We start from the raw sequence: 15977 nt of genomic DNA on the forward strand, positions 1-15977 counted from the left end.
AAAAATCATATGTAACCAAAAATAGTACCAAAAAAACTGGCACATTATCCCCTAGTTTTCAAAATGGGGTCACTTCTTGGGAGTTTCTACTGTAAGGGTGCATCAGGGGGGCTTCAAATGGGACATAGCATCTAAAAACCATGTGGCGCTCCTTTTCTTCTGTGCCCTGCCGTGTGCCCATACAGCAGTTTATGACCAAATGTGGGGTGTTTTGTAAACCGCAGAATCTGGGTGTAACGGATCTCCTAGCACCCCGACCGGGTACCTCCGTTGATAGGTGCTCCTAGTGCTTCCCAAGGTCTCAAAGCATTCCACTTGACACCGTAAGCGCTGCAGACCCCACGAACCGCCGAAGCTTGGTTGAGGTCTCACCGTCTTCTACCCACCCCTGGACCTACGACAAGGCTCCAGGCTCCAGTGGGTGAACTTCTCCTACATCCAGAGAGCAGAACAGCTCTTACAAGAGCTTAGTAGTTATGCCAGGGGAGTATAGCAAATCTTCAGCGTATAGCAATCCCCCAGTGTCGATCAGTTACCCAAACACCAGTCTCAACTTGGTAAAGGGTAAAAACAGGAACTCTTTATTTGAACACACAAGCATTGATTTATACATATTTTCCAACAAGGTTACCACCCACAGGGTTTTGTAAAAGCAGCCAATAACCACGTACAATACACTCAGACACTCCCACACAAAATCCTCCCCTCTGCCCGCGATACAATTACCTCACTCTGGGTTGATGCAATCATCACAGGCAGGCGAATACACAATGTCTTCTGTCCTGGAGACAACAGAGACGTAATTCAATTATCTCTCGGGACAAAGGACATCGCCAATACACACAGAGAGACAATGGAACAGACCTCACTACTCGACATATACAATGTCCCACCCTTTTCAATACACACAGTCATTTAACATCCCAAAATGGCACGAATTAGACCAGGGGTTCAAGTTAGTACAAGTCCTTTGTGAACAAAGGAAGCCTGGCTGATGAGAGGGCCCATAATCCTGGGGCAAGAGGCTGGTAGCCAGGCCCTTCCAAAACGCAGTGGCGAGGTTGGTTTCGCCACACTGGGTAATAAATATTGAGTTTTGTTTGGCTGTTAACCATCGATGTGTTAAAGAAAAATTTGGATTAAAATGGAAAATCTGCCAAAAAAGTGAAATTTAAAAATGTGATCTCTTTTCCTTTAATTCTTGTGGAACGCCTAAAGGGTTAACAAAGTTTGTAAAATCCGTTTTAAGTAACTTGAGGGGTGTAGTTTTCTACAATGGGGTCATTTATTGGGTTTCCACTATGTAGGCCTCACTAGGTTACTTCAGACCTGAAACTGGTCCTTAAAAAGTGGGTTTTGATAATTTTCTTTAAAATATGAATTGCTTCTAACTTTTAAGCCTTCTACGTCCTAAAAAAATAAAATGACATTTCCAAAATTATTCCAACATAAAGTAGACATATGGGGAATGTTAAGTACCGTATTTTTCGCCCTATAAGACGCACCGGCCCTTAAGACGCACCTAGGTTTTTGAGGAGGAAAATAAGAAAAAAATATTTTGAACCAAAAGGTGTGCTTTTGGTGGGTTTTGAACTAATTGTGGTCTGTGGATGGCACTGTTATGGGGGATCTGTGGATGGCGCACTGTTATGGGGGATCTGTGGGTGACACTTATGGGGGATCTGTGGGTGACACTTATGGGGGATCTGTGGGTGACACTTATGGGGGATCTGTGGGTGACACTTATGGGGGATCTGTGGGTGACACTTATGGGGGATCTGTGGGTGACACTTATGGGGGATCTGTGGGTGACACTTATGGGGGATCTGTGGGTGACACTTATGGGGGATCTGTGGGTGGCTCTTGTTGGGGTCTCTGGATGGCACTGTTATGAGGATCTGTGTATGACAAGTATGGGGGGGATCTGTGGATGACACATATATAGCATCTTATGCTATGTGTCATCCACAGATCCCCTCCATAAGTGTCCATGTAGTGAATGACCCTCAATACACGCTGGGGGCCGGCATCTGCTTTATAATGACAGCGGGGCCCGTGCAGTGACTGTATTCTACTACACGGGCCCCGCTCACTGTATAATCCTATGTCTAATAGTTAATTGTAATTGTACAGGGAGTGCAGAATTATTAGGCAAGTTGTATTTTTGAGGATTAATTTTATTATTGAACAACAACCATGTTCTCAATGAACCCAAAAAACTCATTAATATCAAAGCTGAATATTTTTGGAAGTAGTTTTTAGTTTGTTTTTAGTTTTAGCTATTTTAGGGGGATATCTGTGTATGCAGGTGACTATTACTGTGCATAACTATTAGGCATCTTAACAAAAAACAAATATATAACCATTTCAATTATTTATTTTTACCAGTGAAACCAATATAACATCTCAACATTCACAAATATACATTTCTGACAATTCAAAAACAAACAAAAAACAAATCAGTGACCAATATAGCCACCTTTCTTTGCAAGACACTCAAAAGCCTGCCATCCATGGATTCTGTCAGTGTTTTTGATCTGTTCACCATCAACATTGCGTTGCAGCAGCAACCACAGCCTCCCAGACACTGTTCAGAGAGGTGTACTGTTTTCCCTCCTTGTAAATCTCACATTTGATGATGGACCACAGGTTCTCAATGGGGTTCAGATCAGATGAACAAGGAGGCCATGTCATTAGATTTTCTTCTTTTATACCCTTTCTTGCCAGCCACGCTGTGGGAGTACTTGACGCGTGTGGTGGAGCATTGTCCTGCATGAAAATCATGTTTTTCTTGAAGGATGCAGACTTCTTCCTGTACCACTGCTTGAAGAAGGTGTCTTCCAAGAAACTGGCAGTAGGACTGGGAGTTGAGCTTGACTCCATCCTCAACCCGAAAAGGCCCCACAAGCCTCATCTTTGATGATACCAGCCCAAACCAGTACTCCACCTCCACTTGCTGGCGTCTGAGTCGGACTGGAGCTCTCTGCCCTTTACCAATCCAGCCACGGGCCCGTCCATCTGGCCCATCAAGACCTCACTCTCATTTCATCAGTCCATAAAACCTTAGAAAAATCATTCTTGAGATATTTCTTGGCCCAGTCTTGACGTTTCAGCTTGTGTGTCTTGTTCAGTGGTGGTCGTCTTTCAGCCTTTCTTACCTTGGCCATGTCTCTGAGTATTGCACACTTGTGCTTTTGGGCACTCCAGTGATGTTGCAGCTCTGAAATATGGCCAAACTGGTGGCAAGTGGCATTCTTGGCAGCTGCACGCTTGACTTTTCTCAGTTCATGGGCAGTTATTTTGCGCTTGGTTTTTCCACACGCTTCTTGCGACCCTGTTGACTATTTTGAATGAAACGCTTGATGTTCGATGACCACGCTTCAGAAGCTTTGCAATTTTAAGAGTGCTGCATCCCTCTGCAAGATATCTCACTATTTTTGACTTTTCTCGAGCCTGTCAAGTCCTTCTTTTGACCCATTTTGCCAAAGGAAAGGAAGTTGCCTAATAATTATGCACACCTAATATAGGGTGTTGATGTCAATTAGGACCACACCCCTTCTCATTACAGAGATGCACATCACCTAATATGCTTAATGGTAGTAGGCTTTCGAGCCCTATACAGTTTGGAGTAAGACAACAATGCATAAAGAGGATGATGTGGTCCAAAATACTCATTTGCCTAATAATTTCTGCACACGCAGTTGTATGTAATCACATAAGGAGCGCTGTGTATTACCGGTACTTACTACAAGCGCTCACCCTGCTCGGTAGGTAGCAGAGCGAAGGGAGGAGAGAGGAGGCAGGCCGAGAGGAGGACGGGCTGGCAGTGTGATTCATACGTCATGCGCCGTCCACTTTATGAATTGAAAGCAGGCGGCGTGGGCGCATGACGTATGACTCACACTGCCAGCGTCCGTCCTCCCGGCCTGCCTCCTCTCTCATCCCTCTGCTCTGCTACCTACCGAGCAGGCGAGCGCTTGTAGTAAGTACCGGTAATACACAGCGCTCCTTATGTGATTACATACAATTACAATTAACTATTAGACATAGGATTATACAGTGAGCGGGGCCCGTGTAGTAGAATACAGTCACTGCACGGGCCCCGCTGTCATTATAAAGCAGATGCCGGCCCCCAGTCCCGCCTCCCTCACAACTGATACACCCTCCGCACGGCATCGCGGCGGGTGTATCATTGAAAACTCAGCAAAATCAGCAGCATTCGCCGTATAAGACGCACTGCTATTTTCCCCCCACTTTTGGGGGGGGGGGGAAGTGCGTCTTATACGGCGAAAAATACGGTAATCAATATTTTATGAGGTATCACTTTCTGTTTTAAAAGCAGAGAAATTGCAAATTTTTGGAAAATTTGAGATTTTTTCATAAATAAGGTGAAATATATTGACTCAAATTTATGGATATCATGAAGTACAATGTGTCACGAGAAGAGAAACAATCTCTGATGGCATGGATAAGTATATGCGTTCCAAAGTTATTACCACATAAAATGAGATATGTCAGATTTGCAAGATTAGGCCTGGTCAGGAGGGGAACAAATGGCCCAGATGTGAAGTGGTTAAACAACATGCTGTCAGCTGGCATTGCTATATTGGCAATATTTTCTGTGTTTGATGTCGCCCACTTGGCTCCTTTCCACAGTTTCATCAATTTACTTTTTATCAGGATAGCCATTCACATAACATTGGACTTCTTTTTACCTCTGCATTCTATTTATACATCGTCATTAGTTTTTCTTCTGTCTGGCTCCCTTCTTTATAATCAATTACCTTTTCATCCTTTCTTCCAGCCGACCTGATAATGAGAGCAGGACTAGGATGCTCCTACACCATTAGACCAGTGTTCCCAACAGTTTTGGCAGCGGAACTGAGGCAGGCACACATACACCACTTAGTCTATCGACGATGAGCTTTCCCACATATACGCCAGAGTTTCTGGCATCTTTGCAAAGCAGCCCATACTCTGGTGCATCTGCTGGACTTTCAATTCAACTGAATTTGGACTTGAAAGTGCAGGAGAACATAGGCAGGATGGCACACACTTGAAACATGGCAGGAATACAGGCAGAAGATAACACAGGTTAAATGCAGGTAAATGTCAATAGTATTAGACTATCAAAACACCTCTGCTGATCACCAGGAAACCTAAAACTGAGGCTGTCTCATGCAGGACAGGGTGTCTTAAATACCCAGGGACCCTTAGTCATTGGCTGAAGGATTGGAAGTATTTGGGAATGAATGTCCTAAGGGAGCATCAGGCAGCAGCATGGAGATGACGTTAGATGACCTGGTAAGTGATGCTGTGTCTGCACCCATAGGGAACATCAGGAGAGCAGCGGGCTCAAACCACAGACTTGAAGGGGTTGTCTGGGTTCAGAGCTGAAGCCGGACATACCCTTATTTTCACCCAGGCAGCACTCCTGATGTTGGCATTGGAGCATCTCATGTTCCGATGCGCTCCCTTGCAGTGTGCTAGATCGCCCAGGGCACGGGTTCTTTTGTTTACAATAACACACTGCTGGGCGGAAGCTTATGTCCGGCAGTGTGTTTGGTGACGTCACCGGCTGAGATGTGCGCGCTTTAGCGCTGCCCTAGCTGTTTACTGGCTAGGGCAGAGCTAAAGACCGCCCATCAGTGCTGGTGATGTCACCAGGCTTCCTGGCAGCCCCATGGAGAGCCCGGTATGTCACCGGAACTCTTGAAAATGCCTTTGCACTGAGTGAGTTAGCGCAGGGCAAAGGAGATCACCCGAGCATGAACTGCTCCGATGCTCAAGTCAGGGGGGCTGCCTGGCTGAAAATGGAGGTATGTCTGGGTTCAGCTCTGAACCCGAACCCTGGACCTGGACAACCCCTTTAACATTTGTCCTCAGTCTGACACAGCTTTTGTGTGTGTATCAACCAAGGCCAACAAAGACACAGACCAATATGTCAAGTTAGGTACACAAGCATGTGCTAAATAGAATTTTTGTGATAAACTTTTTTAACTATTATTATTATTAATTGAAGAAACTTTGCTATAGTTTTTTTGGGGAAAAATATGCAACTAGACAAGTCTGTGGCAAAAATATACACTGATGTTGATGATACACAGAAATTTTTAAACATGTGCAATTGCATTTTGTCAAGGGCAACTGTGATTCTTAAAATGTTAGATTTAGTAGATTTAGTTTAATATGAATTGGGCTACTAGTTGACTGCACATTAAGAATTGGTATTACTGTAGCTTTAAATACTGATAAGCAATGAAGCAGAGTCCGAATGCATTTGAATAGTTCAAGCCCTTTAACACACATAGCACACTAACCTGTCCTGTCTCTAGTGCCAAAACCTCTAGAGCCACTTTTTACCTTAAATCCCAGGCCGATTTTTGCAAATCTGTCATGCGTCACTTTATGTGATACTAACTTTGGAACATTTTTACTTATCCAAGCCATTCTGAGAATGTTTTCTCATGACACATTGTACTTCAGACAAGTGGTAAATATGAATCAATATATTTCACCTTTATATTTAAAAGAATCCAAAAATTTAACTAAAATTTTTGAAAAACTTCACAATTTTCTAAATTTGAATTTCTCTACTTTTAAGATAGACAGTAATACCTCATAAAATAGTTAGCAATCAACATACCCCATTTGTGTTTTTTATGTTGGCATAATTTTGTAAATGTCATTTTAGTTTTTAGGATGTTAGAAGGCTTAGAATTCTAGAAGCAATTTTTCTAATTTTCAACAAAATTACCAAAAAGATTTTTTTTAACCACCAATTCAGTTATAAAGTGATTTTGAGGAGCTTACTTAATGGAAACCACACTTTAATGACCCAATTTTTGAAACAACAACCCTTTAATTATTTAAAACTGATGTTACAAACTTTGTTAACCCCTGAGCTTTTCCACAAGAATAAAAGAAAATGGACGTGAAAATGTCAAATTTCATTTTTTTTGGTAGATTTTTTATGGCAATCAATTTTTTTCTTGCAACGCAGCAAGGGTTAACAGCAAAATAGACCTCAATATACATTACTCTGACTCTGTTTACAGAAATACCCCAGATGTGGTGGTAAACTGCTCTATAGGCACGTGGCAGTGGTCAGAAGGAAAGGAGCGCCATATGGATTTTGGGGGCAGATTTTGCTAGAATGATTTTTAGGCTCCTTTTGTATTTGAAGAGACACTGACGTACCCCTACAGTGGAAACTCTCAAAAAGTGACCCCATTTTAAAAACTACATCCCTTAAAGAATATATTAAGGGGGGTACTGAGCACTTTGACCCCTAAGAGTTTTACGGAATTTGGAAACACTTGGCTTTGAAAATAAATAGTTAATTTCTTCCAAATAAAATGTTGCTTTAGCCAAATGTTTCATTTTAACAAGGGGTAACAGGAGAAAAAGCACCCCATAATTTGTTACCCATTTTGTCCTGAATAAGGCAACACCCATATGTAGTGGTAAACTGCTGTAGGGGCACATGGCAGGATTCAGAATGGAAGGAGCGCCATATGGATTTTGTGGCGCAAATTTTTATGGATTGGTTTTCGGGTGCCATTGTTTTTTATTTTTTGAGTGATTGTCTTATATGGGGGTTCTTTTTTTGCGGGATGAGGTGACATTTCCATTGTTACCATTTTGGGGTACATAAGACTTTTTGATTACTTGGTATTACACTTTTTATTAGGCAAGGTGACAAAAATGGCTGTTTTGGCATAGTTTTGTTTTTAATTTTTTGAGGGTGCATATCATGTGATATTTTTATAGAGCAGGTTGTGATGGACACGGTGATACCCAATGTGTATATCATTTTTATTTTTGTTAAGTTTTACACAGTAAAAAGCCTTTTTGAATAGAATAAATCTTGTTTTTGTGTTGCCATTTTCTGAGAGACCTATTTTTTTTTACTTTTTGGGTGATTGTTTTATGTAGGGGCTCATTTTTTGCAGGATGAGATAGATGACAGTTTGATTGGTACCATTTTGGGCACATAAAACTTTTTGATCGGTTGGTGTGATACTTTTTGTGAGGCAAGGTGACAAAAAATGGGTGTTTTGGCATATATTTTTTTACAGCATTGAGGGGGCATCTCATGTGATATTTTTAAAGAGCAGGTTGTTATGGACACGGCAATTCCCAATGTGTTTATTATTTTTTATTTTTGTTAAGTTTTAAAGAATGAAAGCCTTTTTGAACAGAATAAAATCTTGTTTTAGTGTTTTTTATTTTTTGGGCAATTGTCTTAGGTAGGGGCTCAATTTTTGTGGGATGAGATGATAGTTTGATTGGTACCATTTTGGGCTACATATGCCTGTTTGATAGTTTTGTATTACACTTTTTGTGAGTCAAGGTGACCAGAAATTGGCTGTTTTGGCACAGTTCTTTTTTAGTTTTTTTTATGGCGTTAACCTGACAGGGTGGATCGTGTGATATTTTTATAGAGCTGGTCGATATGGATGCGATGATACCTAATATGTCTACTTTTCTTTTTTTCCCTATTTTTTACATTTTTTTAAAATAAATTTTTCGGAAAAGAAAGCTTTTTCTTTTTTTACTGGAAACTTTAAAAAAAAATTATTGAGTAAAATTAATACTCAATAAAAAATTCTGTGACAATTCCGTTATGGATTCCGTTATCACGGAGTATAATGGAATTCTATGATGGAATGCACCACGGAAGTCTTTAAGAGGCATTCCATTTTACATTTTATCAAAATAGAAGTCTATGGGCAGCATAACTGATCCGGACGGTTTCCATTATGTAGGACAGGCATTGTGTGTCCAAATTGCCTGTCACATCAGTGGATGACATGAGAATACACATGGCATCTCTGCTTGTGATTATATAGTGCTTATAACATGTCTATCCCTCCTAATTGACTGTGAGCCTGATTGCAAAGCATTATGGGCAAACCTTCTGGCCAGGACCCTGCCTAGAGTTATGTGATCCTTCATTTTTATCTTTCCTGCCATGCTGTGCTCACCACTGTATTGAATTTTATATTTAGAAAAGCTGATGCCATTTTGTGCAATTAGTTCAAATCAAATCTGCAGCGTCCGACATGCGTCTGGGGTTGTTTTTAAGTAAATTTGTCTTGACACCAGTTGCATTGAAGCAACAATGGACAGAGTCCCCTTAAGTAGATGGTTTTAGTGGTACCCAGGTGTAGGAATGCCAGAGTGGTGTAAGGGTAGTCTATAATGTCCCTTTAGATGGGGCTGTGCACATGTCACTGTGCTCCTACCTGGAGCAAATAGGGTGAATAGTTGAAGGATTTTTCGAATAAATTGAGTCCATACCTTGTGCTGAAGTGGAAACAGTTTTACTTTGCATAAACATCTCTCCAAACGATTTACAGGCTTTCTCTTGCTTTACAACAGGTTTTAGCATAACGACAATATAATTAATAGATAGCGGCTCACCCCACTCAACTAGTGGACCTAGGTGCTCATGTTCCAGGACTGCCCCACAGTCCTTTCAAGGGGTAAAATTGGATACGTTTGTGATGGAACAGGCACTCTATCACCCGTAATTGTTATTAGAAAGTTAGTATTTAATTGTTGTCATATTCATAGCAAAAAGTTTAAAAGTTGAAATTCCTCAAAATTGTACAATAAATTGTGAATTGAAACATATATATTAAAAAAGCATGTATATAAAAAAATATCTAATACATATCTTACATTCAAAGCCTATCTCATAAATATTGGTTATATCCCAACAGACATCTTCTAATAAGGGCTGTGTCTGTAGGAGTGCGAGCAGCAAATTTGTCTGTTTGGATATTGCAAATAATATTCACACTAAGCATAAAAACAGATATAAAAACAGATATTAGAATAACAAGGAAAATAAAAAATAGTTCAAATGGGACTACAGGATAACCATAATGGGTTTTACAGTCCTGCAAACTCCTGGAAACATAAGATATTAGTTAAATATCAACTTAGTTCTTCTATTGTACCCCAATAGCCCTCCTATGTATGGAGGTGATATCAAGCCACTTATCTGTAGGTGTGGGAGATGAGATGAATCAGGTTGTCGGATGCTCAAAGCAGCATGGGATAAATTAGTCTGCTAGAAAGGGGTAAGCTGAACTGACCTCTAATCAACTAGTCTGCTCCCTTCCTTAGAGAGCCTTAGAATGGAAAGCAGGTTACACTCTCTTCTAACAGTAGCACTGCCAAGTTTGCTGCCACCGGGTGAATCAGGTACATTACATGAACATAACCGTTTCAAACATAGGAAATACACAATATGGAGGACATGGGCAAAATACATAGAATGACACCGTACCAGCATACACAGATAGAGACAGGGTGTAGGAGTGGTAATGCCACTTGGGGCGTTACAAATCTTCAAAATATCAGTTTTTTTGGTAGCAGATTTTTTGAGAACATTTTTAATGTCTTTGCTCATTTCTAATACACTGCGTGCAGAATTATTAGGCAAATGAGTATTTTGACCACATCATCCTCTTTATGCATGTTGTCTTACTCCAAGCTGTATAGGCTCGAAAGCCTACTACCAATTAAGCATATTAGGTGATGTGCATCTCTGTAATGAGAAGGGGTGTGGTCTAATGACATCAACACCCTATATTAGGTGTGCATAATTATTAGGCAACTTCCTTTCCTTTGGCAAAATGGGTCAAAAGAAGGACTTGACAGGCTCAGAAAAGTCAAAAATAGTGAGATATCTTGCAGAGGGATGCAGCACTCTTAAAATTGCAAAGCTTCTGAAGCGTGATCATCGAACAATCAAGCGTTTCATTCAAAATAGTCAACAGGGTCGCAAGAAGCGTGTGGAAAAACCAAGGCGTAAAATAACTGCCCATGAACTGAGAAAAGTCAAGCGTGCAAGCTGCCAAGATGCCACTTGCCACCAGTTTGGCCATATTTCAGAGCTGCAACATCACTGGAGTGCCCAAAAGCACAAGGTGTGCAATACTCAGAGACATGGCCAAGGTAAGAAAGGCTGAAAGACGACCACCACTGAACAAGGCCCCACAAGCTGAAACGTCAAGACTGGGCCAAGAAATATCTCAAGACTGATTTTTCTAAGGTTTTATGGACTGATGAAATGAGAGTGAGTCTTGATGGGCCAGATGGATGGGCCCGTGGCTGGATTGGTAAAGGGCAGAGAGCTCCAGTCCGACTCAGACGCCAGCAAGGTGGAGGTGGAGTACTGGTTTGGGCTGGTATCATCAAAGATGAGCTTGTGGGGCCTTTTCGGGTTGAGGATGGAGTCAAGCTCAACTCCCATTCCTACTGCCAGTTTCTGGAAGACACCTTCTTCAAGCAGTGGTATAGGAAGAAGTCTGCATCCTTCAAGAAAAACATGATTTTCATGCAGGACAATGCTCCATCACACGCGTCCAAGTACTCCACAGCGTGGCTGGCAAGAAAGGGTATAAAAGAAGAAAATCTAATGACATGGCCTCCTTGTTCACCTGATCTGAACCCCATTGAGAACCTGTGGTCCATCATCAAATGTGAGATTTACAAGGAGGGAAAACAGTACACCTCTCTGAACAGTGTCTGGGAGGCTGTGGTTGCTGCTGCACGCAATGTTGATGGTGAACAGATCAAAACACTGACAGAATCCATGGATGGCAGGCTTTTGAGTGTCCTTGCAAAGAAAGGTGGCTATATTGGTCACTGATTTGTTTTTGTTTTGTTTTTGAATGTCAGAAATGTATATTTGTGAATGTTGACACACAGATATCCCACAGATATCCCCCCTAAAATAGCTAAAACTAAAAACAAACTAAAAACTACTTCCAAAAATATTCAGCTTTGATATTAATGAGTTTTTTGGGTTCATTGAGAACATGGTTGTTGTTCAATAATAAAATTAATCCTCAAAAATACAACTTGCCTAATAATTCTGCACTCCCTGTATGTATATATCCGTCTGCTTTTTTAGTGGGAAATCTCACTTTATATCACTGGCTGATATCTCACCCTGTCAGAAAAAAAAACCAAGCATGGTGTTCAATGAAAAAAAAAAAAAAACAGCTTGTGGTGGGAGATACAGAATATCTGTGTCAACCTTTGGTTTTAGGTATAACAGAGATGGTGTAGGTTAAACAAGTTTTTCTGTATAAATTTGTTTTGTTAAATTATTGCATTTGAATTAGAAAGACAAAATAACAAGAACATTTGTTATACATTGACCAATTTTCTGAATATGAAACTAGCTTAAAGCACAGTAAATTTAGTTATGTTGAAGAACAAAGCAAAAATTCTATCTAGCAAAGTACTGTATTGTATACCATAAATATAAATTTTAACATGTAAATATTTTTGCCTTCTCTCAGGTCTCCCGGTGGCCAGTGGCAGAGCAGGGACTTCTATTTGATCGGAACTGGATGATTGTGAATGAAAACGGAGTTTGCTTAAGTCAAAAGCAAGAACCTAGACTGTGTCTTATCCATCCATCAATTGATACAATGAAAAATATTATGAAAATTCAGGCAAAAGGTAACATGTTTATTAAAGGGCATCTGTCAACAAATTTGCACCTATGAAACTGGCTGACCCACTGCATGTGCACTTGCTAGCGGAAGGCATCTGTGTTGGTCCCTTGTTCATATATGCCTACATTGCTGAGAAAAATGTTTTAATACATGCAAATGAGCCGTTGCCATTATACCTAAAGGAGTTGCTCTCTCTGCATCTGCCGCTCCCTCTCCCCACTTTTATTGACAGTGCCAGTCATTCCTGTTTCACCGGTGATAACTGGTGTAACGGCAAAGCCCCCCATTGCTCCTGGCATCTCATTTGCATTTATTAAAACATTTTTCTCAGCAATGCAAGCACATATAAACATGGGACCAGCACAAATGCCTTCAGTAGAGATGAGCTAATTTCTCAAAACTTTAATTCGGTCGGTTCGCCGAATTTTCCGAAAAGATTTGATTTGAGCCGAATATATTAGTGACGAATCGCGTTAAAAAACAGCTATTTCCTCGCTGCAGAGAGCCTGTATAGTGGTATAGAACATGGTGCCTTGCAGTAACATGCATAGAGAATCTGCTGTGGTAGAGAAACAATACTGTGAGTCAGTATGACATTAAGATGACAGGCGTCAATGACATAGTGGGGAGGTGGCAGTAGCATGAGGAGATCAAAGAGAGGTAATGTAGCAACAGGATGAGGAGACCACAGAGTGGTGATGTGGCAGCAGCATCAGGAGACTACACAGTGGTCCAGTAGCATAGTGTTGAGGTGGCAGCAGCTTGAGGAGACCAGAAGTTAATGATGTGGCAGCAACATGAGGAGACCACATATTGGCCAGTGACATACAGTAGTAGTGAGGTGTCAGCAGAATGAGGAAATGACAGAGTGTCCAGAGACATAGTGGTGAAGCGGCAGCAGCATGAGGAGACCACAAGGTGGTGAGGTGGCAAAAGCATAAGGAGACCAAATAGTGGTTATGTGGCCTCAGCATGAGGACACCATAGAGTGGTCCAGTGACATAATGGTGATTTGGCAACAGCATGAGGACACTACAGAGTGGTGATGTGGCAGCAGTATGAGGAGACCACAGAGTAGCCCAGTGACATAGTGGTGAGGTGGCAGCAGGATGAGGAGACCACAGAGTGGCCAAGTGACATAGTGGAGATATGGCAACAGCATGAGGAGACCACAGAGTAGTGATGTGGCAGCAGCATCAGGAGACTACACAGTGGTCCAGTAGCATAGTGTTGAGGTGGCAGCAGCTTGAGGAGACCAGAAGTTAATGATGTGGCAGCAACATGAGGAGACCACATAGTGGCCAGTGACATGCAGTAGTAGTGAGGTGTCAGCAGAATGAGGAAATGACAGAGTGTCCAGTGACATAATGGTGATGTTACAACAGCATGAGGAGACCACAGAGTGGTGATGTGGAAGCAGTATGAGGAGACCACAAAGTAGCCCAGTGACATAGTGGTGAGGTGGCAGCAGCACGAGGAGACCACAAAGTGGTGAGATGGTAGCAGCATGAGGAGACCAAAGAGTGGTAATGTGGCAGCAGCATGAGGAGACCACAGAGTGTCCAGTGACATAATGCTGAGGTGGTAGCAGCATGAGGAGACCACTGAGTGTCAGTGACATAGTTCGGAGGTAGCAGCAGCATGAGGAGACCACAGAGTGGTGAGGTGGCAGCAGCATGAGGAGACTACAGAGTGGTGAGGTGGCAGCAGCATGAGGAGACCACAGAGTGGTGAGGTGGCAGCAGCATGAGGAGACCACAGAGTGGTGAGGTGGCAGCAGCATGAGGAGACCACAGAGTGGTGAGGTGGCAGCAGCATGAGGAGACCAAAGAGTGGTAATGTGGAAGCAGCATGAGGAGACCACAGAGTGGCCCAGTGACAGAGTGGAGAGGTGGAAGTAGCATAAGGAGACCAAAGACTGTCCAGTGACATAGTGGTGAGGTGGCAGCCGCATGAGGAGACCACAGAGTGGTGAGGTGCAGCAGCATGAGTAGACAGAGAGGTCAGTGACATAGTGGTGAGGTGGCAGCAGCATGAGGAGACCACAGAGTGTCCAGTGACATAATGCTGAGGTGGTAGCAGCATGAGGAGACCACTGAGTGTCAGTGACATAGTTCGGAGGTAGCAGCAGCACGAGGAGACCACAGAGTGGTGAGGTGGCAGCAGCATGAGGAGACCACAGAGTGGTGAGGTGGCAGCAGCATCAGGAGACCACAGAGTGGTGAGGTGGCAGCAGCATGAGGAGACCACAGAGTGGTGAGGTGGCAGCAGCATGAGGAGACCAGAGGGTGGTAATGTGGAAACAGCATGAGGAGACCACAGAGTGGCCCAGTGACATAGTGGTGAGGTGGCAGCAGCATGAGGAGACCAAACAGTGGTAATGTGGCAGCAACATAAGTAGACCACAGACTGGTGAGGTGGCAGCAGCATGAGGAGACTACAAAGTGTCCCAGTGACATAGTGGGGAGATGACAGTAGCATGAGGAGATCACAAAGAGGTGATGTGGCAGCAGGATGAGGAGACCACAGAGTGGCCAAGTGACATAGTGGAGATGTGGCAGCAGCATGAGGCGACTACAGAGTGGTGATGTGGCAGCAGCATCAGGAGACTACACAGTGGTCCAGTAACATAGTGTTGAGGTGGCAGCAGCTTGAGGAGACCAGAAGTTAATGATGTGGCAGCAACATGAGGAGACCACATAGTGGCCAGTGACATACAGTAGTAGTGAGGTGTCAGCAGAATGAGGAAATGACAGAGTGTCCAGAGACATAGTGGTGAAGTGGCAGCAGCATGAGGAGACCACTGAAAGGTGAGGATGCAGCACCATGAGGAGACCACAAAGTGACCCAGTGACATAGTGGTAAGGTGGCAGTATCATGAGGAGACCACAAAGTGGTGAGGTGACAAAAGCATGAGGAAACCAAATAGTGGTTATGTGGCAGCAGCATGAGGACACCACAGAGTGGTCCAGTGACATAATGGTGATTTGGCAACAGCATGAGGAGACTACAGAGTGGTGATGTGGCAGCAGTATGAGGAGACCACAGAGTAGCCTAGTGAAATAGTGGGGAGGTGGCAGCAGCATGAGGAGACCACAAAGTGGTGATCTGGCAGCAGCATGAGGAGACTACAGAGTGGTGAGGTGGAAGCATTATGAGTAGAGTTGAGCAGACACCAGGATGTTCGGGTTCGACGAGTTCGGACGAACTTGAAAGTCAATGGAGACCCAAACTTTTGGGCACTAAAATGGCTCTAAAATTGTCCTGGAAAGGGCTAGAGGGCTGCAAAAGGCATCAAAATGTGCTTAAGAGCATGACAACTGTTCTGCAAACAAATGTGGATAGGGAAATTACTTAACGGCCTCCGGACCGCCTAACGCAGGATCGCGTTCCGGAGGCGGCAGCTCCAGGAAGAGTCACGCATCTATGCGTCATCTCGCAAAACGCGAGATTTCTTGTGAACGCACGCGTTCACAGGATCGGAGGGCG

At 42.9% G+C, this 15977-nt stretch overlaps 1 protein-coding gene across 3 annotated transcripts in view; it reads left to right on the forward strand.

The window, feature by feature from the left end:
* Nucleotides 1-15977, forward strand: part of MOCOS (molybdenum cofactor sulfurase) — a 1795153-nt gene that overhangs the window by 1161107 nt on the left and 618069 nt on the right. For all 3 annotated transcript variants that reach the window (XM_040432351.1, XM_040432352.1, XM_040432353.1), the window contains exon 9: nucleotides 12330-12492. In XM_040432351.1, the coding sequence (XP_040288285.1) occupies nucleotides 12330-12492 (163 nt within the window). The remainder of the gene's footprint in view (nucleotides 1-12329; nucleotides 12493-15977) is intronic.

The sequence above is a fragment of the Bufo bufo genome, chromosome 5, assembly GCF_905171765.1.
Source record: "Bufo bufo chromosome 5, aBufBuf1.1, whole genome shotgun sequence".
Classification (NCBI taxonomy): Eukaryota; Metazoa; Chordata; class Amphibia; order Anura; family Bufonidae; genus Bufo; species Bufo bufo.